The 27,202-nt window shown below is 42.4% G+C and overlaps 1 protein-coding gene across 1 annotated transcript in view; it reads right to left on the bottom strand.

Moving 5' to 3' along the window:
- Positions 1-9,082, bottom strand: part of dok6 (docking protein 6) — a 96,696-nt gene extending 87,614 nt beyond the window's left edge. The window contains 1 exon segment of the mRNA XM_080417839.1: positions 8,997-9,082. Within this exon segment, the coding sequence (XP_080273965.1) occupies positions 8,997-9,062 (66 nt within the window). The 5' untranslated portion in view covers positions 9,063-9,082.
- Between the last annotated feature and the right edge of the window lie 18,120 nt (positions 9,083-27,202).

Below are 27,202 nucleotides of genomic sequence, written 5' to 3'. Positions count from 1 at the left end.
GACTTCTAAACGGGCCATGCCGAATATAGGTTACTTTATTGGGATACAATTCGCGGAACTGCCCGCCCCTGCCGGTTCTCCGAATTTTTATTTTTAAATAGGCTCTTTCATGACAAATTGACCACATATATGAAGTTAAACAACTAAATTCTATCCAAACGCTTTTTGAAAAGTAAATTATGTGCCTAAAAAACGAAGTTTGAGAGCATTTTAAAACCGAAAGTAAAAAGTTCACACGGACACGGACGCGCACGGATGCGCACATGCGTGCGTGAATTTACGCACCGGATACCCGGATGTGTAACCTAAATAGTAGGGAAAATACGGATTTCAGAAAGAGGAGTGTTTTTCAATGCAGGAAAACACCCCAGCATCATTATATAGAGCGTCGCAGTTCCCGCCCACTTCCTGTTTTTTTTGGTGCCGGAAGAAAAAACTCAATGCATTTTTCCATTGACATTTCCAAAAATATTTATATCTATTAATTTAAGCCTCGAATCAAGCCATCACGAGATGACATGAATCATGACCATAAAACGTTTTTTTCTGTGATTTTTTTTTATTTTATATTTAATTATATGATATACTATATTTAATAAATACCCTTTGTTTTGCCGTTTTCAACAACAAAAAAATCACAGAATCAAACGTTTATGGTCATGATTCATGTCATGTCATGATGGCTTGATTCGAGGCTTAAATTAATAGATATAAATATTTTTGGAAATGTCAATGGGAAAATGCATTGAGTTTTTTCTTCCGGCACCAAAAAAAACAGGAAGTGGGCGGGAACTGCGACGCTCTATAGTGGCTGATAGAGGGTAAAAAATGCAAAATATATATATAGAGGTATTTTTCAAATATAGGCTTAATGTTGCCTACTATACCTTTAAAAGCCCCAAGAAAAGACAGAAATCAAAAATATTCAACAGCTGACCTTTTCTGTTTACCTCGGTGACCTAAAGCAGCAAAACACGGTCCTAGATGGAGAGACCGTCCGCCACACGAATTACTCAAAGGTCATGTTATTCAGCTTTTCAAGACAGCCAATCCCTCTGATAGCATCGGCCAATTTTTTTTCTTCCGCCCACTGAAAGGAAGGCAGGGCCACACGCACAATGGCAATATCCTGCATCAGCGCTGTCATTCCTCCTACTGTAAGTCGGAGCGAGTTTAAGCACTTAAACCCTCTAGTCTTAGTGAAACAGACCTGAGGTGAACCTGTACTTGGAATACCCGCCCCCCCCCCTCTACTGTACCTCATATCTCTTCGCCCCAAAATAGCCGATCTACAAGCGTACTTGTAGATTGATTGCTTTATTGATTGATTGAATACTTTATTAACAGTTTGCAAAGACAAGCACTGGGAAGTACAGTTCAATACAAGGTCTGTTAAGAGGATTTTAAACCCAATAAAGCACTATGGCTTGTTTACATTGGGGTCTTTTGTACTCAATTCATCGAAAAATTATAGGGATGCTGGCGTTCAACCGGTTAATGTTATCTTCATACGGCGGCAATTCACTAGTAACCCCCGCCTGTACCGTAGACACACACATCCCACTGTTGTCTATCCATGTCTCCCATGAGCATGTGTACAGTGTGTCTTGACTCAGTATTATAATGGCGTACGGGTACAAAGCCACGGGATTAGAGGAATTAATTGAGGATTCGCAGATTTCGCACACTGTTCCCTGCCAGCAGACTGTTTACTTGTTTGTCGGCACATTCGTGCCGATTCTTCAATGTTGGACCGAACACGCGTGCGTGCGTGCGTGCGTGCGCATGTGCGTGCGTGTCTGCGGAAACTGCACGTAGGGGTTATAGTAGAGGGTGCAGTGTAGGGGTGATGAATAGGATAGACTTGTGCTCTGTCTCTCAGCTGTCTGCAAACCAGTGAAGGACATAAAGGTGAGAGAGACACAGAAGAGAAGAGAGAGGGGGGAGAGGTGTGGGGGGGGGGTAAGGTGAAGGACATAGAATGGTAAAAAAGGGAGGGAGAGATAAAAGAAAAAACGGGAGAGAGAGACTGAGAAGTTTGGGAGTGGAGGTGAGAAGTGGGAGAACATGAAGGTGAGAGAGAGGAGGAGAGGTGAGGAACAGAGGGAGGATTACAGAGAGCAGAGGGAAAGAAAGGACCACTTGTGCATTCGAGAACATTACACTGCTGCCTCTTCAGACAACAAAGCGACAAAAGGCAGAGGATAAAGCAGAAAAATCACATCCATCCATGTGAAGAGGTGGAAGTACAACAACAACACCACCACCACCGCAAGAGTTCTTGGAAACCAACCGGGGCCGTGGGGAGGGGAGGGGGCGGGGGGGTTGTTTTGACTATTCGGCAAGAATAGCGATGTGACCGCTCGCTACCGCCTCACCTTCACACATGATGGGGTTTGAAAACGAGCCAATCATATTGACTGATGCTGATGAGTTTGGTCGAAGCTGTTTGTTGTAGCCGCTGCGATTCAAGGCACGCAGAGGGAGCCACTCAACTGTACTATTTCATAATCGGCGATAAATAAAGAAAATGTATGAAACATCTTAAAATGGCAAAGCATTATAGGATCTAGACTGTAGGTTTAGGATTTGGAAGGTCAACTGTGATAGAACGCCGGCCCTTGACGTGTGATATTTTCACTCTCCATTAAAAGAGTAAAGTAGCATAATATGTATCACTGGATGAGGAAAACACAGGGCACTTATACAGTATCTGGACAGTAGCCAATTAATATAGCCTATAATATAGAATAATCGCTCTCCTCCACACAAATGTAGACCTGAAGGAATTGCCTGGTAACTGAAACAGGATAGACCCATAAAAAGATGTCACGGTAGCCGTTTTGGTCCTATGTGTCCCCTGCATCCTATAACAGGAACCACAGGGGAGCTCTTTGAAGAGTTCAGAGTGCTCCCCCCATCAAAATGAGGAATTCAAATTAATTTACCTAGTAATATTGTATTCACCAGAGGCCAGCACAGTGAGAATGTGTATAAGAATGACTATTCTGATCAAAGGTTTGCACTGTTATTAGTATAGACATGTACACAGCGGTTCTGTACGGAATCATATCTCACAGTGAAAATGAGTTGCTGGGGACAAAATTCTATTACATTCCCTAGTGTATAATGTATGTTGGACTATCTGGGTGTCTTTGACAAGACAGAGTTTGAGATAGGCGCCGTGAGGTAAAGAGATCCGGATTTCTATGTCCCATCCATCTTCCTGGTATAGGGCTGGGCGATATGGACAACATTTTATATATTCGACCAAATATCTCATAATATTGTGACGATATTGTGGGGATAACTATTTGTGCCATCATAAAATATTTACACTATGAAATTTTTCGATCAGTAATGCCATTTTTCGATCAGTAATACCTATTTAATAACTGTTGAATAACAAATACCAGTACATCTAGAACAGTCGGGTAAGTTACGAAAATTGCATAACTTCACTGTAATGGAGCATAAATATATAACATTTATGCCATATCACAATTATTATATTAATGATAACCACAATCCCAGAACTATCATGGAGAGAGCAACATGCACACTCATAAAAATGTTTGTGGTGCTGGGAATGGGAGCAAAATCCCCTTAGATAAAACCTTTCACAAAAAACTGCAGACTGCAATACTTTTTAATCACCGTTTAGGTCAGGGACCTTCATCAGGAGGATAATGATAAAGATCCATGTTCCACCAAAACATTGACTAATAAAGCAGAGAAAATTGGGTGCGGAAGTATGCAGTTTCTTTGTGAAAGGTAATATCAAGTCTCATATCACAATGTCAATGTTATTGGTTTTACTTTTTATCTGATATAATAGGTTTAGTTTTTTTTATTCTCTGAGGAAGATTCGCAATCTTGTTTGCTGATTAAGTAATCTAAAAGAAGATTTGTGTGCTCCAATGTCTTTCTCTGGGTTAAGCCTGAGTTATACCACCTAGAATAGTTGATCTACCAGTTCACAGCGCATTGCGCCGTGTTGTGAGCTTGTAGATCTGCTATTTTCGGACACCAGTGCCCGACTACGTATAAATCTCAGGCTTTAGTCCTTATACGGTGCAGTTAGAGTGTGTTATTGATCCATTTGTCCATTACTGAGAGCACCGGGATCCTGAAGAAGCCGGCAGAAAAGCGAGACTCTCATACATTTATAATATCGATATATTGCCCAACTCTACTGGGTATGAATGTGGCTCTGTTGGTCTTTATATCCTGTATTACACTTTGTTTCTGTCTGTATGCTTCCATGCCAAAACCCTGCTGTAAGTACCTTTCCACCCTCTGCCTGATATTGTGTGAACCAATCATGTGTTTTTTTTGTATTATTTTGAGTTCATTTTAATTGAGTAGCCTATACACATTGACTCGATGTTCTAAAATATTGATAGCTGCTCTCATTAAAATTTTGGGGAAGGGGGGAAAAGATTAAAGAAATCTTACCTCTGTTATAATTACTGAAAATAAGAAAACCCCGGAAATATTACACCTTTTTATACCAAAAACTTTCATTGTGTAAATATTTTGTGACAGCACAAATAGTTATCCCCACCATATATCATAAATATTACATCATTTTTTACCACAGATAATACAGATTTTTGATCTGCTCGAAGAGGTGTCAGTTAATATTGATTGTCAGTTAAAATGCGTTATCTACGCACCTCAAACATAGTCCCAGACAGTCAAGAGTTTAATTATAGTTCTAAAAGAAAAATCTATGCATATTGACACGGCTGTTCCGCTACTACCTGCCCAGCAGATGTCACTCTCCCCTCATGATTTAGCCATCTATGTGTCATGTGTTACACCTGTGTCGATTGTCCATTGTGTTCACCGGTTTCCTGTTGGCCTGTGTGTGTGTGTGTGTGTGTGTGTGTGTGTGTGTGTGTGTGTGTGTGTGTGTGTGTGTGTGTGTGTGTGTGTGTGTGTGTGTGTGTGTGTGTGTGTGTGTGTGTGTGTGTGTGTGTGTGTGTGTGTGTGTGTGTGTGTGTCCTTGCCCTTTTGTCTGTGCCTCATCATCTGTTTATTATGCGGTTAATAAGCCTGTGGAATCCTGCATGGTATTTGATGGTCCCTGTCTTCCTGCTTGTACTGTGCTTGTTTGTGTTCTGTTTTCAGCCTGTTGTGAAAGTAAACTTGTTTTACCCCACTCTTGTCTTGCGTTATCATTTACATAAATTGTCATTACCTTTATTTTTGCACATACAGCAGGAACACCTTGGTTGGTTTTAACACTCCAATTAAATGATATTCTATATTCTTTATTGACGTTGAGCACTTGTTGAACCCTAGCAGCCCTATTCTGGGTATAACATTTGGCAAAAATAGCAGATCTACAAGCTTGTTGCATTGTGAGCTTGTAGATCAGCTATTTTCAGCGAAAATATTTAGTGTAGTAGAGCGAAAACCGTAGGAGGCTTAGTATAGTCTCCTTGGGAATCCGGTCAACTAAGTCTACTAAGTGATTAACCACTTGAACAACCAGCACATTCACCAAAAATAGCTGATCTATTAAGTTCACAACGTGCATCTGATATTTTTGGTGTAGATTGGAAAAACAGCTCACCAAGTACAGTGCAACTCAGGTCTATTTTACTAAGACTAGAGGTCTAAGTAAGTGGTTAACTTAACACAATGTGCAGACACATTATGTAAATGAATAGAAGGTCAAAGGGTCATACATAGCATAAAATGCTGTAAGTACAGAATCAAAACACAACAATGTGAGGTAGTGTATATCTGGGATATTTGTAATAGAGCTGTGCAAACAGCTTTGTAAACATGGCAGTATAGCAGAAAGACAGCCAATTAAAGTGCAAAAACAGGGTGAGGATAATTATATATTATATTATGGGATAATAATTATATTTTGGTGCAATAATGTACCAAAATGAGCTGTGTGGGGGTGGAACAGGACCTTCTGAGAAGCATATAAATGTCTGACAGTTTTGGCGAATACTGTGACCAATACCGGGTCCATTATTTTCAAAAGTCGATTCAGAAATGGGATTGGATTTCAACACCCCCAGCCTAAAACCATGTTGTTGTCTATTTCTCCACACACACACGGGGTCTCCCGAGGCCACCGTCCATCACACAGAGTCCCCCAGAGGCTGGACAACATACACAGACACAAGGAGCAGAACAAGCGCCGCTTTTCTATGATGAAATGGCAGCAGGCACATTGGAAGGCTGAGGGAGTGGGCGAGCAGGACACAATAAACATACTGTTTTTTTCTCTCTCTCTCTCTCTCTCTCTCTCTCGCTCTCTCCAGCGCCTCGAACAGCATGGACGAAGAGATCTAGAGCTGGCAGTGATAAGACATCCATACCTCCAGCACAGCCAACGCTGTGTGCCGTGCGTCTTCTCTTGCTTAGTAATGGGCTACACACGCTCTTCTCCTCCTCTATCTCAATATCTGAATGCATCCAGCTAATAGCATGTGAGGGAGTAAATAGACCAAGCCAACTTTATCCCATTCAATACGGGAACACATACTGTGTCATTTTAGTTATTTTTTAGCTATAACCACTATTTTATACTTTGGGCTATTCAAAAATAGCTATGAGCTTGTAAATGTTTTTTAAAGCGAACATTTTTAATTCAAATCTTTGCATCTGGGGATTCTACAAATGTCCTAACAACAGCTTATGTTGCTATACCACCCAAAAGATATGTATTTGGCCGTGGACCCCCATCTCAAAATATTTTGTTCCAGGGACCCCCAGAAGCAAAGATTTAAGTCTAAATATATATATATATATATATATATATATATATATATATATATATATATATATATATATATATTTTTTTTTTTTTTTTTTTTTTTTTTTTTTCCCCAAAGATTTGCACACATTTTCAAATTTATTTAAAAAAAATAGCAGATCTACAAGCTCATAGCGCGGCACTCAGTGCCGTGCAATGAGCTTGTATATCTGCTATTTTTGAAAAGCCAAATAAATCTAAAATGACACAGATGCCTTCCCGGATTGAATGTGTTATACGAGCGAGCTAATTAGAATATGGGGGGGAGTTTGCATGTTCTAGGGTAGGTACCCTCACAAAAACATGCAGTAACCCTGGCCAACCGGGGCGCCTGATGGAGGGGAAGGGAATAACGTGTTCCTTCCACGCGCTACGTCCAACCAGGGAAACTCCCCCCTGTCAGGTGACAAGAAGGTCAGTTGGCTCTCATGCATCGAAGGAGGCATGAGCTCGGCCCTGGCCTCCCTAGGTTGGCAGAGGGAAGGTAGTGCCCAGGATTACATAGACAATTGGCACTGGGTGTTAAAAATAGGGTTACAAAATCGTGGGATAAAAATTTAAGGCAAATAAAAAGAATATGGGGGGAGAAAGAAAACACATTGTGTTTTCATTTGCTAGTATTGTGCACAAGGTGCAAAACTCCTTCATATCATGAATAACAGCGGTTTAACTTTTCTCAACGTCAGTCTATAAAGTAGAGCCCGACCCATGTATCGGTCTGACTTTTTTGACGACACCGGTTGTTATCATAGTAACCGGTGTGACTCAATCATTAAGGGTTGCAACGCATTGTGAGCTTGTAGATCAGTCTTTTTTGTTTTAATACGGCTTGGCTGGTTGGTTATAAGTTTAACATTGCTTAATATCTATACGTTTATTTTTTAGTCGGTTACATGCGTTTACTTATGAGTGATTTTTTTTCTCAAATAGAAACTTGAACCTAATCAAAGTTTTTACAAATTTGATTAGAAACCTTTTGCAATTTTTTACAAAATATTGGTCAAAACGTTGGTAATCGGTGGTCTAGGAGGACTCTCCAAAATCTGGATCTGACCCAAAAACTCTGGCATCGGTCAGGGTCTATCCTCTAAAGGCGCCCCTATGATGCTTAAAGCAACAAAAGAGTGGTGTTGATGAAGCCAGGTGATGATATGAGAAAGCAGACATCATTAGCCACCATCATCACACCTCATCAGCAGCGAGTCTGCTCTGTTAGCCTTGTCAGTGTAATGAGCTGGAAGGATGGACAAAAGCAGATGGCTTCATGAGTCAGACAATAAGGCACTCATAATTGAATATAGACCATTATGTGGCGAGGAGGCTACAGTTCCCTGTACTATATCTCAATGTTAATGCAGCATTTGAGGTATTTAACAGATGAAATACTAAACACTATTCAAAACAAGTTGCATTTCGGTCTCTTCAGAGCTGAATGAGAGTTAAGTATGGAAGACCAACAAGGATGTGTTGTGACAATAAGTAATAATTTCGTACAGTGTGGTATTGCTAATACAGAATGTCCTATAATAAGCCAAATAAGCCATTGTTGTCATGCCAAAATATTCCACAAACCATTTGCTGTTTTCTTGTCATATTATAGCCCAATACCTACGATATGTATTAGCAGCATGACATAGGGTCGTAGTAATTATAGTCTACACTTATTTTGATATGACCAGAAAAAAATAAGAAAAAACTTGGGACATTTTAAACTTTGAGCGTCGGTAATAAAGTTGATATATAAATAAAACACTGGATATTAATAATTTACTGCAATGTGCGCATCAGCGGCAAGAGAAGAGCCAAACCAAACAACAAACCCTTTTAAGATTTAGCTGTGACAAAACAACACACAAGCCAAAACAACTTGAATTCACCCCAATTGTGAACAGTGTTTACAGACAGTGTTTTCAGCAGCACTACAGTGTAAAGTGAAACCTAGTCATTATAGGAGAATATAGACTCTATAATCCTGTTTTTCCTCTGGAAGCAGGGATCACTGCAGGACAGGACAGCCTCCCTATGGGGGCAAATAGAGACCTTTTTTTAATCCAGCTTGCCCCTGATGCTGCTATAAACCCGCAAACAACTGGAGGAGAGGAGAGCCCCCCTCCTTTCCCTCCTCCTCCACCACCTTCTCTACCTTCTCCAACCTCCTCCTCCTCCGCGCTACAACAGCAAGTGCTACTGTTATTATATCCATACTCACCCCCAGTTTCTTGCTCCGTATCCTCACGTATCCCTGTTTCACTATGTCGTTGAAGTTGGAAGCCATGGCAAAGAAGCCAATTCCCCCTTACGGTTATTGTCCCCCCGTTCCGTCCCGATGGCGATATCGATAGATACCGAAGTCTCTCTTGCTTTGGAAAGGGTTGGAGGCGAGGGGTGGGTGGGGTACGTGTCAGTCAGTCAGTCCGAGGTGGACCGCACCGCTCCAGGCAGGCTGAGGCAACCTGCTCCAGTGTCAGCAGCGCTCGGGCAGCCAGCCGGCTTCAGTGGCGCGTTCCATCCGGGAGGCAGCAGGGAGATACCATTCTCTACGAGCCTGGACTGTTGTCAGCTGATTGAATTCAGCCGAGAGAGAGAGAGAGAGAGAGAGGGAGGGAAGGGGAGAGAGAGAGAGATGTGGTGGGGATGATGGTGCGTTCCATCCGGGAGGCAGCAGGGAGATACCATTCTCTAGCCTAGTGTTTCCCAAACACTGGGTCGAGACCCATTAGTGGGTCGCGGGACGATTTTTTATGGGTCGCGAGTAGCTCTGGACAATATAGCGTTAGATAACGCTATGGAACGCTATGGTACTTTCGAGCGGTTGACCGCACACCTGCCGGAGCGCAGCCTCTCGTCTGTAGTCAAAATAAGAAATGCACTTTCGCTACTCACCAAAACAAAGACGGTTTTAATGTGTTGAAAGACTACTTTCCTTAGTGGGAACACTCGCAGACCCCCGCCTCACGTCTAAAATACACTTTATGGACAGAAAAGAAAATATTTCACCGGAAGGAAAAATCTGGTCAATAGAAAAATTCCATTGACCAAATCTGTAGGGGGCGCAGTGGAGTAACTAATGTTTTTTTTCCTTCCGGTGAAATATTTTCTTTTCAGGCCAAAACGTGTATTTTAGACGTGAGGTGGGGGGCTCCGAGTGTTCCCACTAAGGAAAATAGGCTTTCAACATATTAAAACCGTCTTTGCTTTGGTGAGTAGCGAAAGTGTATTTTTTATTTTTACTACAGACGAGAGGCTGCGAGGCCTGCGCTACCGGGGGTGTGCGGTCTACGGCTCGAAAGTACCATAGCGTTAAGGAGAGCTCCTCCTAAGAGCGAGGTCGCGAGTAAATATCCCCTTATTTTTCGTTTCTTACATTTTGTTTTTGATTATTATTTCAAAATATTTTCACGAATTTCATGAATGACATAAAAGCTAAAAAAATGATTTTCAAAAATAATTTCATGAATGAATAACAAAAAATCTAAGGTGGAAATACCATGAATTAGAAAAACAAATTTTAAGAAGTAGTGAAAAGAGCAGATCTACAAGCTCACAACTAATCTTGTCAAGAAGATGCGACGCGTTGTGTACTAGATCTGCTATTTCCACTAGCTTGGGTCCTCCCGGGGATACATAACATTTCTCTTTAGGATCTCGGGCTAAAAAGTTTGTGTAATCAGCTGATTGAATTCAGCAGAGAGAGAGATGAGAGCGGGATGATGATGATGAGAGGGGATGATGATGGTGCGTTCCAGTCCTCTGGAGATCATCCGCTGAGGGGATGGATGGATACAGGTCGAGTTTGTTAGATGTTTACAAATAACAGGACAACATGCAGTTACAATACTACAAAAATAAAATAAAGAAATAAAAAATAAAATAAATAAGCTCGAGGTTCTAGGCAATATATTCATCACAGAACACAGATTCTTCTGGTTTTCATAGCTTTAGTGTTTGTACAATGTTTTAAGGTTTCTAATTATGACAATAATAAGGCTTTAAAAGCAACAATATTTGGACGTTGGTTAGCAAATTTGGTATAATGAAATTGCAAGAATTAAGAGAAGGTTGATATTTTTTGAAAATCCAAATAATACATGCTGAATATTCAATCTAATAGAAGGGTCAATTTTGGAATTCATGAAATTATTTAGATCAATCCAAGAGACATAAAGGTAAGTACAGTACAATCCCAAAATAAATTAGATATTGTTTCGTCAACATTTCCACAAAAAGAACAAAGTGTGTAGTTGGTACGATTTATACAATGGTGCTAAAAAGTGCTAACACAAAAAGCCCTAAGCCAAGGGCTTGTTTCTGGTCCTGTGTATTCAATTCATTGAGACATTTAAAGACATACAATAATATACAAAAACAAGACATCATCAACACTGATTATTTTTCTTTTTGTAAATGCAAAGAAATAAATAATAAATGTGTGCTTTGGAAAATGGTTGGATTTTTTTTTATATAAAATACTAAATCAATATAATGGCTAGTGTTTCCAAAATGAAACAAAATAAAATCAAGAATAAATATGGAAAATGGTTGGGAAAAAGTTTACGTAGCCTATACATGATTTGAACATCCATCATGGTACATCATTAACCTAAATGTACCAACTTCAACTTCTTCAATTGTTACACTTACACAAACTATACAGTACTTTGTAGCAATTGTAGAAATGTTAGACCTTAAATGTCATTAAAGATATTATTTTATGTATTTGGCCCCCCATTTATAGCTACAATATGTAAATATAAAATATAAGATAAATGAATATACTGTAGCTAAAACTATGGTGCCCAGTGTTGTCAGGGGCCCACTGTACAAGTTACTGACTGAGGCATGCAGCCGGGGCTGGAGAATAGATAAGTGGCCGTGCAATCGAACAGTGCACATTGAAGCTCATAAAAGTAATAATTAGTGGTTTGAAAGCTTTGAGGCTGACGGGCCATGTTTAATGGGCACAGCTGTGTTCATTTTATTTTTTTTGTTCATCAAAATGAATAACTTAGAGGCTCTAAGTTATTCATTTTTTAGAGCCCACAGATCATTATCTCCACCAGGACGGAATGCCCCACTGTGTCTGTCTGTCCAGATGTGCCCATGCAACACCATTGACGTTTCGGGCATGCCGGCGACATCGCATGCTGATCGGCGATAGTGATGATTCACGATTCTCGACGGATACTTGGCGGCGCTGAGTCGTCTGAAGCAGACTTTGCAATGTTTTGCGTGGTGACTCGCTCGGCCGTGCCTCTTGTGGCTCAAGTCCGCTTCAGCCGGCACGCCTCCGTTGTTTTAACTGTTTTTTTTTGCGGAAGCCGTCACCCTGTAACGTCTTGGGTTTGAGAACGGAACTGTGGTCGGGACTGTCACAGCAAACGTTTGACGCTTGGCCATATCCAGTCCCGTGAAGTCAATATAGGAGGGGTTGAGAGTGAGAATATGTTGGTCTGTCTGTCTGTCTGTCTGCAGCTACAGTATCTCGCAAACTATACAGTACTTCACAGATCAGTGTCATATATATTGTGCATACTGCCAGTAGGCCAAGGAACTTAACGGCCAAATATTTCAAATTGGCCTCATGATAGCGCTATAACAGCCAACTTTATGTTTTGGCCTATAAGTGATAGTCAACTTAAACCCTAGGTTGTACACTCCAAATTCCCTGCATTCCTTGGCTAAATCATGACTAGGGTGATCAGTCATTAAAAAAAAAACATAGCATACCGAATTTTCTATTTAGCTATTTTGCCTTCCAAACTTTGTTGGAGCAGGCTACTTTTCAAAATAAACGCCAAAAGTGTATGTCGCCCAAATCTTGTGTGTCCTTGTGTCCGTCTGGCCGCCCTCAAACCACTACATTGATCAGTGCCAAATGTATTATACATGCTGACAGTAGGCCAACAAAAATCACAGAATTTCTTTCACATTTAGTGATTTTATGTTTTATGTTTTGGTGTGAATATCTTTCACATTTTGTGAATTCATAGTCTGAGATCCACCGAACTGTGGAACTCCATATTTTGGCAACATTTAGGTAGGCCACCCAGCCTGATGGAGATATGTGCTCCACTGAGCGCTCCTTTCTCAATTATTACTAGCTCCATACACTTCACCATTTACCACTTTACCATTTACTCAATGTGCCAGGGTAAGTTTGTTATATCCCGCTTTTTGCAATAACGAGCTGATCATTCAAATTCATGAATATGTCTGTTTTCTACCTTCAAACGTATTCCAAAACAATACAAAGGAAAAACAAAAAATGCATAAATTAAAATGTACAACACAGCATGCTGTTAAGACAAATTTGCATCACTCTTTGTACTTTTTCTTTTAGTTATCACCTGGCTGAGTATGAATATTATTTACATATTTTTAACCGGCAGTCCATTTATAAGGAGGAAACACAATTTCTTATTGTGTGTGTGAGCACCCCGTTTTGTCATTATTGGGTGGTACGTATACTTAGTAGTTGCTGATTTGTTGAGTAATAAATCCTGAAAGGTCCATGTAAGTTTAGATTGAATGAAGTGATTTGAATGCAAACTGCACAAAACATCCAACCTCTACTTTATAGCCGTATAGAGACCAAAATGCAACTCTGCAGACGGCTATCAAAAATCACTGCAATCACCAGGGCAAACCTTATAACCCCAAACGGTAGTGGGTGGTGACTGAGGTTCTGTGCTTGTAAGAGAGTGAAAGCCTTGGTATAGACAGCAAAAGGCTCAGGTAAAGTAGGATATGATATTGAGTGGCTGCCCTTCCATATGGTGATATAAAAAATATAGAATCATTATATAACAGAATTACACAAACTAACTACTGCATGGAAATACGCCCTCGCAAGTATCTGAAATATCTTGTATCTTTTGCACTTTTCAATTCAACAAAGGCATACATAACAATGCTGCGGGTGTCACAAATCTGAATCTTCTCAGAGGACAACAAACAGTGTTCTAACCTGACCTTCCCTCAACCCCCACTCCATAGAGAAGAAAAACAGAACAATTTCCTTCTCTCAATTGCGGCGATCGAGAGCAGAGCTTTGTTCTTAGCTGTTGATTGACACTTCAGTAACCGCTGTTCTGTCAAGTGTCAGCTTTTGAGTCCAGAGGTAATACATAATGCCTTTGTTTTTCTGTTGTGTGTGCCACGTTCACAGGGGCGTGCAGAAAAAGAGTACTGCCTCTCACCAACAACTTGACTTTGATAGTCTTCGTATCTCTGTGGAAGTGTCCTCAAATTTCACTTGTCAGAGTTGTTTTGTCTTCATAATCCTCTTTGTACAACATGGCCCTGTTCCATTTCCACCGACTTGTCATCCACTCCCGAAGAAAACAAAGCTGACAAGCGACAATGTGTCGTCGTCCCCCCCGCCTCCTATTGGGCTAAATATTGTGTTCTTCTGACTGTCATTGGCAGCAACTGTCCCAATTATAGAATGACTGGAAAAAATTGCCATGTGACACAGGAAGAACATCAACCGGTTTGGGTTCAGCTGGTCTCAGAGAGCAAGGCTGCACTGTATGCAACTTAAGGTCCCCACAGAGGCCCAGCATATGGCCTTGACATACATGAACGAGTGCCAAGAGGGTCCAATGTGTGGTGAGACCTTCGCCAAGGTCGCGCAGCAAACCCACCCATTATCTGCTGAGTTGGGATAAAGAACTCTCCTCCTGCATGGCAATTAATCCGCTATTGGCTTCATAATTACTGCCATTTTTCATCCTGCATCCTGCATCAGGTATCTAAGTCCTTTTCATGTTGATTAATATTGGGACGGATGAGTTGCTTGCGGAGAAACCTGAACGTACCGCTAAGCGTTTGAAACAAATGACTCCAAAATCTGTGTATTCAGTATTGTGCCACCTTGAAGAAAACACAAAAATGGAAATAGTTTTTGATGGATTGGTGAAATATTGAAACGGTCTTTGCACAGGCTGCCTATGTCTTTCCCCCACAGCATGCACTGTTTGGCAAACATTAACAAACACAAACAGCTACAGAATTAACACATTCCCAAAAACACATACGCAGGACCAAGTGAGAGAAAGCAAGAAAGAGAGAGAGAGAGGGAGAGAGAGAGAGAGAGAGATTCTGTACACGGCACGCCTCCCCATGCTTTGCCATTTGCCATGTAAGCACTTCTACAACATGTGGGTGGGGGGAGAGAGAGAGAGAGAGACTGAGAGAGAGCGAGAGATCACACAGTTATGGTAATGTTCTGCTCTGTGTTCCCCTACTCAAGCTTTTTACCGCATCCCACATCAGCCTGATATGTTAATAGGCACAATGGGATTTGGCTTTGATTAAATGTCAATGCCTCGAGGAGGAAAGCTAGGGCGGGAGTGAACAGGAGGGGAAGGAGAACTATTCTCTTCTCAGAATAAGTGATGTGGGTCATTCCAGGGCTTTTGTTTTCACTTGAAAATCAGTTATTTTTGTAGATGGGAAGTATAAATCAAGCTTCGAGGGTCCTTGGCCTGGTGATGAGGACATTGGCCAGCCGGTGGGGTCCACACACAGTAGCTACCATGGTCCCAGAGGAGACGCTTGTGTCATGTTTGTGATTTAGCTACTCCGTAGCAGTGAAAGTGGAGGTTGGTTGGAGGGCCTCTCCGTCCTTCACTGGAAGGTGATTTGTGAGTGTGGGAGGGGGTTCAAGAGGGTCTTCTCCTTAAATCAGAGTCTGCCATAAGTAGCATTGCATGCTGTGTAGAAATCTATGGGTGAGGTAATCCACATGGTAGGGTGTTGGGCAATATGGACAAAATCAAAGACCTTAATATCGTCGATAGCGTGACGATATTGTGGGGATGTTGGTGCTTTCACAACAGAAGAATATGTTTGATAAATAATCATCAGTAATGCCAGACAACACTTATCACAATACTATGAGTCCCAGACGATATATAGTAAACATGATGATATCAATAGAATATTGATTTATTGCCTAGCCCTATGGTGGTGGTGGGTTTTCCAGTTTAAACGATACCCCGCCATGGTATGGAGCGGTACTGAGAAGAAAGGGCGGAAGAGAGCAGGATCAACGTGTGCTATATACGTCAACTGTAATTATAAATGAACGTGAAACCAGAGGGAATCAGGAGATTAACTTTTACAAGTGAACTGTTCTGATGATCATTATGGTAATGGTGGGTGGGTGGGTGGGTGGGTAGAGAGGAGGTGGAGAACAAAGTTGATGAGGCGAGATGGATGAGGTGGATGTAGCAAAGAAAGGAGAGAGGAACACGAAGGATGAATACAAAGAGGAGGACGGAATAGAGGAGATGGGGAGGATGGGAGAAAAAGAATGGAGTGAATAATGGAAGTAGAGGAAAGAATCCGTCTTGGTGATGGTTGTTCTCGCCTGCTGGTTTTGACCCAGTCTTTGTGATCTAATTTGTGGTCAGTTCTTCTTTTTCTTCTTTGTGTGTGTGTGTGTGTGTGTGTGTGTGTGTGTGTGTGTGTGTGTGTGTGTGTGTGTGTGTGTGTGTGTGTGTGTGTGTGTGTGTGTGTGTGTGTGTGTGTGTGTGTGTGTGTGTGTGTGTGTGTGTGTGTGTGTGTGTGTGTGTGTGTGTGTGTGTTTGTATTTGTTTTGTTTTGTTTTTGTCGCTGTGTGAGCCTGAACCCGGGGTGCACTCTCTGGAGACGCAACTGTTCTGCTGCCATGGCATTTCTCTTAAAAACACAGAAGGGAGGCTGAGTCCACAGTTCATCACACTCAGTTAACACGTGGAAGATAGAGGGGGTAAAAGCAGGTGCTTCCCCCCCGCCCCCGAAAGACTGATGAGGAGCTCTGCTTTTTTTTTTTTTTTTTTTTGCCACACTGCTAATTTGGACACCAGGAGCGGTAATATCCAACCTTCAGTTCTAAGAGTAGGAGTGACTGGTCTTGGATCACTGACTTGGTCCTTCATGTGACCGCATGGTTTTATTTGGCTCTCAAATCCAGAGACCTTTGATAAATTAGGCCCCATGTTCAGATCATAATTCAGAACAGCTATTCAGGAGCTATTCTTCTTCTTACAGTATGTTGTCATTGCTTTTCTTAATCTTTCTCTTTTGCCTTCTGCCTTCTTAGCAGTTGTTGTTGTAGTGGTACTAGTAGTAATAGTAGCAGCCACAGTATTGATGCCTTATTATATTTTGCAGGAATATATTAATGGTATTATTCTTTGTTGGGGCTTGTTATCTGTCAGCATTTGTAAATACTGCATCAGTTTGCTTGGTTCTTAATAATACATTATAAATAGATAACACCTTTGTTTGGGTGGCCTAAGCTTTTCAAACATTAGGGGATTATTCATTAACTGAAGACATTTAGTTAGCCATCTTTTAACCACGTGAACCCAAGTGTCCCTATTCTGCTAAAATGGCACGCTCACAACTAACTTTACTTGTTATTGTGAGCTTGTAGACGTACAGCTGCCTTTTTGGCTAAGCGTTAGTGTAGAGGGAAAAAAGCAGGCTGCCTAGAATAATCTCCTGCCTGTCTCCAGTCAAGGAGGTATATAGGATTTAAGTGGTCGAGCTAATCATCTCTTCTACCACAGAAAATGGCTGGAGACAGTTAAATGTGACTAATATGTCTGCCCTGTAGAGGGCAACATTGTCTACTGCGTCACACAAGGAATACAATGATGGGGCAGTTTGCACAGCTTGGCATTTCTGATGTGTGATCAGCAGGTTCATGTTAAACTATCAATTCACATGAGCTCACACACTGGCATGCAGTGATCAATGGGCAGAATAGGATGTGTATACAAAATGTCTAGTTTAGATTACAGTAAATAAATGTAGCCTGCATAGCCAAGGCTCTAGCTATGAGATTAACCTAATTTAAATCTGCACAAACCCTCTTAACCAAAGTCAAAATCTAAAAAGCTTAAAGTGTTGTTGATTGTTTATCATGACCCCTGGAGAGCCAGCTCTCCTCTTCATTAATAGTGCATCTCATTTAACCGGTGCCTTATTTCTTCACAAGAGGTGGATAGATTGGTCCCTGTTGCGGTGCTCAGCACAGCCTTAATGAGAGATCAGTCGAGGAGAGGGTCAGCCTCGGTTTAAAACCGCACCTCGAGTAGCGCAGGTTATTGGCTTCCTTATTTAATCTGACAGGCTTAATATAAAACAGGTGATGGGCTGTGCTTCTCTCAATGTCCGTGGCTTGTGGGCCCTTCTCTTGGCTTGGCAGAAGCACATGGCTCCAACGCTCACCGTCCAGACTGGGACAAAGCTAGTCTTTTACCTCCAGGGTCCCGGCTCCACAACGGCTCATGTGTGAGCATGGAAAAAGAGTGGAAATCAAGCCTCCTCTGTAAACACAGAAAGGTCAGCGATGACGTCAGAGCCTGGGGACCGCCCCCTTCGTGATTTTGTGGCCCATCTTTGGCGCCTGATTCGTCACAACATTTTATATTTTGCACCCTGAGCTCCCTGACCATGATCCCAATATAAATACATGTGGCACATCACATGCACTGTGCACAGTTCTGTCATAGAAGTGTGCTTATAACGTCTCTCTCTCATTGGTCAGAAGTTCATCTCCTGTGTGCCGTACGTCGAATGCATCAGGAGGAATAATTTTCGCTGACAGTTGCAAAAAAAAAAGACTGAAAACAAACGTATTTTGAGATTCCTTTTGATGTCGTTTACATTGAACTCTGCATTGAACTGATTCTTTAAACGATTCTTCCCTCCCCCCCCCCCCCCCTCCTTTATTCATTTTTTATTCTGTGTTCTTTATGCACTGCCTGTGGGCCCTGTGAGTCAGGCCCCAAGACTCTCTCGCTTCCTTCCGCTATTATGACTGACTGCAAAGGAGTGTGTGCGCCCGTCTGCCATGCATGGCCTGATTGTTTGGGCACGATACGCAACTGTACGCTGTGCTCTTCAGGCAGAGCCTTGTTGGCTCGCCAGGCCTCTTATATGCTGTCCCAGTTCTTTACAGTCAGCATTTATTTTCCTTTCCCCTCGCAAACAAGCATTTGTTCTGCATGCAGGCCGTCCTGATTGTGCCTCTTGGATCGGCGGGGTCTCTTTGAAACCGAAGCCATTTCCTCTATTATCCATGGCCAAGCTCCCGAGCTGTATTATTGTTTTTAGCCATTATTATCAACACAATCTCAACTGACCCACATCTGAGGACAAGAGGGACTGAAAATAAAAAGAGGTTCTGTTCCACTCCCAGTCTGCTCTGATCTTTGCCTTTCCTATAGTACAGAGATTCCCAACCTGTAGGCCGGCGCCCACCTTTTTGGGGCCGTAGAGGATATCGCAAGTGGGCCCCCAAATATTTGGCAAAACACTACGGTTTCAGATAGTTAAAAAAATTATGTAAAAATTATTACGTGGTATTTTTTCTTAAAAACCTTAAGAAATGTGTTTTCATTGTGATACAATACAAATAGAATAATTAAATAATGAACTTAAAGTCGGCCTATACCACGTTGGTGCCATTGATCCAAGCCGGAACCCAATCGAATGATCGATTATTAAAATAAACATGCTCTGAAACGGCCCACCAATATGGCCACTTAACACCGGCTGCCGTGTTTAAGTGGCCAAATGGGTGGGCCGCAAACGCTTTCAAGATTTTCAAATGGGCTCTGATCCAGAAAAGGTTGTGAACGGCTGCTATAGAATAGAGTACTGACTTGTAGAAATAATGTCACTAATGTGGATGGCCAAACAGGTGGAGAGAGGCCTTTCAGTCAGTAACTCTTGTTGAGATGAAAACGATTCATCGCAATGACTTTACATTGTATTTATGTCGGTGTGGCTCTGCTCCCGTGATGCTGCAGAACAAATACGCAGGCATGCCACAGACTGGACTCTGTGCTCACAAACCCCCCTTGAGGCAAAGCCTAAAGACACACAGTCATTACATGGACATGATAATAGACATGCGAACCCCTCACAGGGCAGAAACAAAAGGTACATAGTTATTACATGGACATGATATAAGAGGCACACAAACCCCTCATGGGGCAGAAACAAAAGGTACACAGTTATTACATGGACATGATAATATGCCTATGAACCCCTCATGGGGCAGAACACAAACAGATATTAAGATCATGATAATATACTGTATACATATGAACCCGCGTGGGGTGACATGTTGACAAAGTGAAGAGCTAAATGCTACAACAGGAGGAGGCTGTTCACTGACAAGCTGTCATTGTGGTGGCAAGCGAGAAGAGAGGTTGATCTTTAATTCATGTTAGAGAGTGAGCGTTAGTCTGCTCAAATAAGACGGTGTAGTTGTTGCATTAAGATCATGGGCATTGTGTCATCGGATGGTGTATGAGCATGAGCCTGCCTGAACTACCGCAGTGCTCCATTTGTTGAGTGCGGATTATACATGATCATAATAATAATTATGTGACAATTGGGAAGGGGGGTCCACCTTTTTTCTCCAGGGCATAAATGGAGTCCAGCACAGCGCAGGTACCTGCTACAGTGAAATTTGTCTTACAATCCTTACACCATGGGTTCTCAAAAAGGGGTCCCAAACAAAATGTTTTCTAAAGTTTTCAAATAAATTACATTAGAATTTATGGGTACATGAATGTGTTTGAGAACACACTAGTCTAGCCTTACACTAGTATCTTGCTTGTCTGTCTGAATGTCTGATAAATCCAAATGATCCAGAATGCAGCAGCACGCTTGGTCTTCAACCAGCCAAAAGTTTCACGTCTCCCCCTTCTCCGCTCCCTCCATTGGCTCCCAGTTACTGCCCGCACAGAGTACAAAAACACTGATGTTGGCCTACAAAGCAACCACAGGTATGGCTCCCCCATATCTCCAAAGCCTGATACAACCCTACAACCCCTCCCGCTCACTCAGATCAGCTCAACACAGGGAAGCTGGCAGAACCTTCCCTAAAACACCCGGGACAACGCTCCACACGTCCCAGACTCTTCTCCCTTCTGGCTCCCAAACTGTGGAATGAACTCCCCATTGCAGTTACAACTGCAGACACACTTCCAATCTTTCCCACCCGTAGCACTTTCCATAGCACTGGCGCTTAGCCTTGACGACCTTGCAGGCTCATGCAACTCTAAAATGTAATTTAGATAGCATGTTACGTATAAATACCAGATTCATTTGTAGACCTGGCTTCCTATAATGTGTATACTGTAGTTTCAATATACAGATCATTTATCTTTTGATATTATACTGTTTAGACTTTAGGCTGTTAGGTTCTTGGTTTACCTATGATCCTAGATTACTATTTCTATGCCTTTGATGCATTACCTCATGATTACTTTGCTTACTGTATATCGCTCTGGATTAAGAGTACTGCTAAAGATTTGTAGTCAGGGGGTCATTCACCAACAAAAGTATTCAAGAGAATAAACTGTCAGCAAGTCAGATCCACACACCCACGCAGGCACACGCACGCAGGCACACGCACTCGTGCGCACACACGCACGCACGCACGCACACACGCACACACCAACAACTACAAAGTAGATCATACTTCCTGCTCAATAACAGACCCACACAATGCTGTACCACAACCAAAGCCCTGTTGTCATGGTGACCATCAGAAACATGAGGGCCTTTTTGTTTGATGCTGTGCGGAGACAAGAAGCATGCCTTCATCACACTTACGAGTCAGCTTCATTTTGACAACTCTCTCTGTCTCGCTTTGACGTCTTCCTCGACTCATCGCCACTTCCTCACTAAAACTCTCGCACAACAACAGGGTATTGTGTACTGTAAGTAGGTAAAGTAAGCCTTTGTTATCTCTGCCAAGTCGACAGGCCAGGAGGCGGAGATTATGTTTTCACCTGTGTGTGTCTGTGTTTGTGCAGCAAACCACTGGACCGACCTGTGTCAGACTTTTCACGCACACACTCCTATCTTATACTGGTCCCCAATAGCAAAATGAATGGATAAGATGGAGTGACTTTTTGTTGTTGTTAAAAGGTTAAAGCACTATGTTCTGATAGTAATCATTGCTAAAGAGTGTTTGTTCAGTCACAGGGGTATCCCCTCTCTCCAGCTCATACATTTTCAGGTACAAACGTTCAGCCAATCAGGCGAGAGTACACATTTATCAGCTTCATTTTTATAGTATTCCAGTTCCAATTTTTTCTTCTAATTTCTTTGTGTCATCACTTCCAATTTCACTTGTTTAATCTGTATCCTGAGTTCTCTATCCTGATTGGATAAAATTGGCATCCCGACCTGAAAATGCATTTAATAAAGAGCTGAAGAGACATGGAGACTCCTGTTACTGAACAAACACTCGCAATGAGTATCAGAATATAGAGCTATTTAACACTTATTTTAACCAAAGAAAATCTCTTACCCTACCTTTAATGAGAAACATACAGTATGGCCAAGGGGTTTCAATTCGAAATTTAAAGTGGTGTAACGCTATGCAAACCGCAACTGCATAATGATGATGTTACTCATACTGGTCAGCCTTGTAGTGCTGTGCCTGGGAGTGTAAAGATTACAATGACTGGGCGTGGGGGGCAGAGGATGCTACTACCAAGCTGTTCAAGTATTTTGAGGTCAGCCATTCCTTAAGTTTAGTTTTGAGTTTGGTATAGGGAGTCGACATCTTTAATGGGTTTGGTAGGTTATTATGATAACTAAAATCCCAGACTTCATCTAGTCTCAGATTCAAGATTTAGTTTATTGTCATTTTCTTGTGTACTTGCATAAATAAAAAAATCTATGCTGTTCCCCTCCCAGCCCATAGCAGTGCCTCAAAAAAGTGTGCCACTTATTGAATATAAAACAATATCAATATTAGATCTACTAACTAATGCGATGCCTGTTCTGGGCATGGCCATTCTGGGCATGGTCGTTCAGACTGTGTGTCCGCGGCCCATGGCTGTTTGGAGCGTGTGAGCGTTTGGAACGCATAACCTTTAAAAGTGGTGGATTGCTTGGCCCCCGGACATGCTGCTTGCAGCATTGACTAGACTGATTAGAACCACTCATCTGACAGACTTCACACTCGACACATGTTCTCCCTTGGGTCCTTCCTCGACACTCTGGGATTTGTCTTGAAACATGCGTCACTTTCAATATCACCTTGAGGAGATGGGAAAAACAACAGCGGCAACGCTTCTCTGACTCACTTGATGTTGTCATATATTTTATATGAAAGCAATAACAAATCCATCAGTCATACAGGTAAGATCTTGCTTTCCCAAAAACCTACTTTCATATTAAACTCATAATTCATATCATCATTATCATAACATCTTTTCCTAATAGTGAAAGCTAGTAAAATAGGAGACGATGAGAGGGGCTGAGTCTCAGGACCCCCAAATGAATATAAAATTAACCCCCATCTGAAAATATCTTGTGCCAGTACACGATTTGCATTCGTCAAATAGCCGATGTCCTGCCTTTGTAGGAGTGAGGATAGAGGAACTAGGACAGAGCAGAATAAGGACCGGAGATGCAGTTATATAGTGAGGGATGGATGGAGGAATGGATGGGAACAGAGAGGAAGGTGAGCGGGTTGAAGTAGACGCTATTGATTCTCTGACATGCACTGTGACGGCTCCGAAACAATGAATGATTCACCCGAGTGGTGAAACGTGACCAAAGTACAAGTACTTTACTTGAGTATGTCCATTTTCAATACTTTATACATCTACTAGAGGCAAATATTGTACTTTTTACTCCAATGCAATTATGACAACTTTAGATTATCATTGGAAAACATGCATTAGCCACTTGTGTGTCAATTAACCACTTGAATCCTAGCATCCTTAGGCTATTCTAACATTCATAAAATAGCAGACTACAAGCTTGTCACGTAGTGAGCTTGTTAGATCGGTTTAGTTATATTAGAGCCTTTGGGAATCCGGTCAATTAATCAAGACCGGGATGATATGGTATGAAATGTCAACTGACAAAGATGGCCGCCTGCCCTGCCCTGCCCTGACACACGCTGCGTGTCAGTCTGACACACTGACAGACAGACAGACAGACAGACCACTCTCAAAGTGGGATCCGGGGACCCCTAGAGGTCCTTGAGGGGGTTCCATGGGGTCTCCGAGAGTGTACAGAGCGGAACCAAATGGCCCCGCAAATGGGTCCATTTGGTTCCATCTGTAAGGGTCCATTTGGTTCCATCTGTAAGGGTCCATTTGGTTCCATCTGTAGCCTACACTCTCGGAGTTATGGGGGTCCGTGGCCTAATGCATATGGGGTCCTTGAAAGTAAAACGTTTGAGAAGCACTTAGACAGACAGACAGCGACAGGCAGACAGACAGACAGACAGACAGACAGACAGACAGACAGACAGACAGACAGACAGACAGACAGACAGACAGACAGACAGACAGACAGACGGACACAGGGCCCATTAGGGGGCGAGGAGATGGGAGTGCCGCAAAAGACAGATGGGATGAAAGACAAGCTCACAGCTAGCAGGGCCTGCATGATGCCACCAGTGTTTTCAGAGTGTCGTTTAAAATAAGGAAGGCCATTAATAACAACCTGCACCTCCCATCCCCCCTCCCCTCCCCCCCCACCCCCCCAGCCCTTACTGCTCTGCTCTCTGCTCAGCTGCAGTCTAGCTGCTGCTTTGGTCTAAATGTGGCTCTGCATGGTAGCAGACTGGCAGACTGTGTCAAAGAGACCAAATATACAGAGGAGAGAGAGAGAGAGAGAGAGAGAGAGAGAGAGAGAGAGAGAGAGAGGAAACCAGACACTCAGTCCAGTAGGCAGACGGAGACAGCCACAAAGAGACAGACAGTTTGTGTGTGTGTGTGTGTGTGTGTGTGTGTGTGTGTGTGTGTGTGTGTGTGTGTGTGTGTGTGTGTGTGTGTGTGTGTGTGTGTGTGTGTGTGTGTGTGTGTGTGTGTGTGTGTCTCTGTGTGTGTGTGTGTGTGTGTGTGTGTGTGTGTGTGTGTGTGTGTGTGTGTGTGTGTGTGTGTGTGTGTGTGTGTGTGTGTGTGTGTCACCATGCACGTATGCATGTACACACGTACGTGCATGGTGTGTATACAGTAGCCTATGTGTGAGTGCCTCTATGTGTCTTGTGCAAGCGGGTTTAATTGTATTACTCATGTATGTTGTTGATGCCATGCTTTACAGTTGCTCACATTGTTTGTTTATACCCCCCCCCCCCCACACACACACACACAGCCTGAATTAGATAGCAGTGTTGCAGTGGGCAGAGGCCGTCAGCACCTAGGTGCAGAGTTATGGTTGCCAGTTGTAATGACTGTGTTCCCTCTTTGTCAAACCTTTACTTTGGCAGATGAACAAAACATAAAATTTGACATGGAGAGGTTTTTATTTTCTTCCCCAAAAATATTACATGTACACATGCTTCTCTGTGAATGTGTTTTTGCAAAGACAGGAGTGAGTGAGTACTTTAGGTGGAGAGAAAAAAAATGAAAGCTTTTCCTGAGTGGCAAGGTGACTCATATAATTATTGAGTTATTTTAAGCCTTTGTGCTTCTCTGACATTTGATTTATAACAGTGATGGCCAAAGTACCCAACCCCAGTACTTGAGTCAAAGTATAGATACTCCTGGTCAGATAGTATTCAACTAAAAGTGAAAGTTGCTCTGTCAAGTTGTACTATTGGAGTAAGCTTGCTTTTAAAAAATACTTGAGTATTCAAAAGTACAAATTACATTTTCTTTTTCATATCAAAGCATGCACAAAAAGATATTATACAAAAATAGCAGATCTACAAGCTACGCTCTGTGAGCTTGAAGATCTGCTACTTTAGAAACTCTTTGAATATGGCTCAATGCCACTGTGCCATTGGTCAGTGTACTCTATTATTGAGCCATAATATATGTAATTATCTATGTGTCCGAGTTAACTGAGCTTGTAGATCATGTAACGTTACTGGTTTGTGCTGATGTCATAGCTAGGCTTAACCAAGCTACTCTCTTCTTGTTCTGCATCAGGAAGGAGGATTGTATAGGATGTATTCGTCTGTTTTGTCAGAGTCTTTTTGTTCTGCACTAGGCGGGAAGTGTATATGTCACAGGGAAATTGGCATTCGTTGGGAAATTGGAAAGGTATGCTATGCTCGTTTTTAGGCGCGGGGCTTCGGCGTAAGGCGGGGCTTTTCGAGACAGGGTTTTTTACGCAAGGCGCTCCTCCTCGTGATGAGGAGGAGGAGGAGGAGGAGGAGGAGGAGGAGGCGCGAGGCGGGGCTTTGATGCGAGGCGGCGGGAGGAGGAGAAGGCGCGAGGCGGACCTGGCTTTTGTTGTTCCCCCCCACATACAGTAGCAACCAGGAAGCTACGCTACGCTAGGGGAACGCTGAACACGCGTTCACACGCACACGTGATAATAGTTATATTGTCCATGACGGAGGCACGCCGACTCAGCAGAGCTTGAGGCCGAGGAGGCGCTCAAGCTCTGGGGTCCGAGCGCCACCAGGCGCGAGTGCCCACGCCGACCGGCCGATGGTCTGCTAGTCGAATCCGAGTTGTAAACCGATAGGGGGAGAATAGATCTTTTCATGGGTTACTATCCACGACACACATGTTTGCGTGTGCATGTGTGTGTGTGTGTGTGGTGGGGGGCTCTAGTCTAGTGTGGCTTGCCACAATTTCCCTGGTTTTCCAATTTCCCTGTAACATATACGTCTGTTTACTTTTATTAATATTAGTTTGAGTGTGCCTTTTTTGTGATGTTATTCTTCTGTACTACTTCTTTGCCCTGTATCTGTAACGTTTACTGCTGTGCCGTCTCTGGTGCTTGAATTTCCAACGCAAGATCAAAAAGGTATCTATCTATTTATCCATCCATCCATCCATCCATCCATCCATCCATCCATCTATCCATTTATCTATGATAGCATATCTGCTATTATCTGAGTATCTGAACTTGCAAATCTGAGCTTGAAGGACTGAAAATTGTTGAATAGGGCTTAAGTGGTTAAACATGCCACTGTGCCAGCGGTCAGTGAAAGCTACTAATGAGCCATAATATAACAAATGTAAATATCTCCAGTTTCTCATCTGATAAATGTTTCCTGCCAGTGTTTTATCGAGCTGAAAACAAATTGTTCCATGTTGAAACACTCCACACTTGCAAAGGGGTTCCAGTAAAAGCGGGTGTTGTAGGCCTATACATGTACATTATAGGTCCGTGTATCGCACAGTAAACCGCGGCAAACTGCTCACCTCAAGAATCCACAGCATGCAGAGAACCAACATGTGCCAAGGTTACTACAGTACATGGCTCCAATATGGTGCCATTATGCCGAGGTGTGAGCAATGTGACCTAGTACTGTCAGGCCAAGCAGCCACACAGTGCCTCCCTACACTAGAGTGCTTGTGGACTGTGCTGGTATAATCTGTAATGTGAAGAGTGGTGGCCAGCAGCAGTGGTGGAAAAAGTACTCAAATGTTTTACTTAAGTAAAAGTATCAATACTTTTAGTAGA

Source organism: Gymnoscopelus braueri, assembly GCF_963280865.1.
Source record: "Gymnoscopelus braueri genome assembly, chromosome: 21".
NCBI lineage: Eukaryota > Metazoa > Chordata > Actinopteri > Myctophiformes > Myctophidae > Gymnoscopelus > Gymnoscopelus braueri.
Note: the sequence above shows the minus strand (reverse complement) of the source record. Positions and strands in the feature narration are given on the sequence as shown.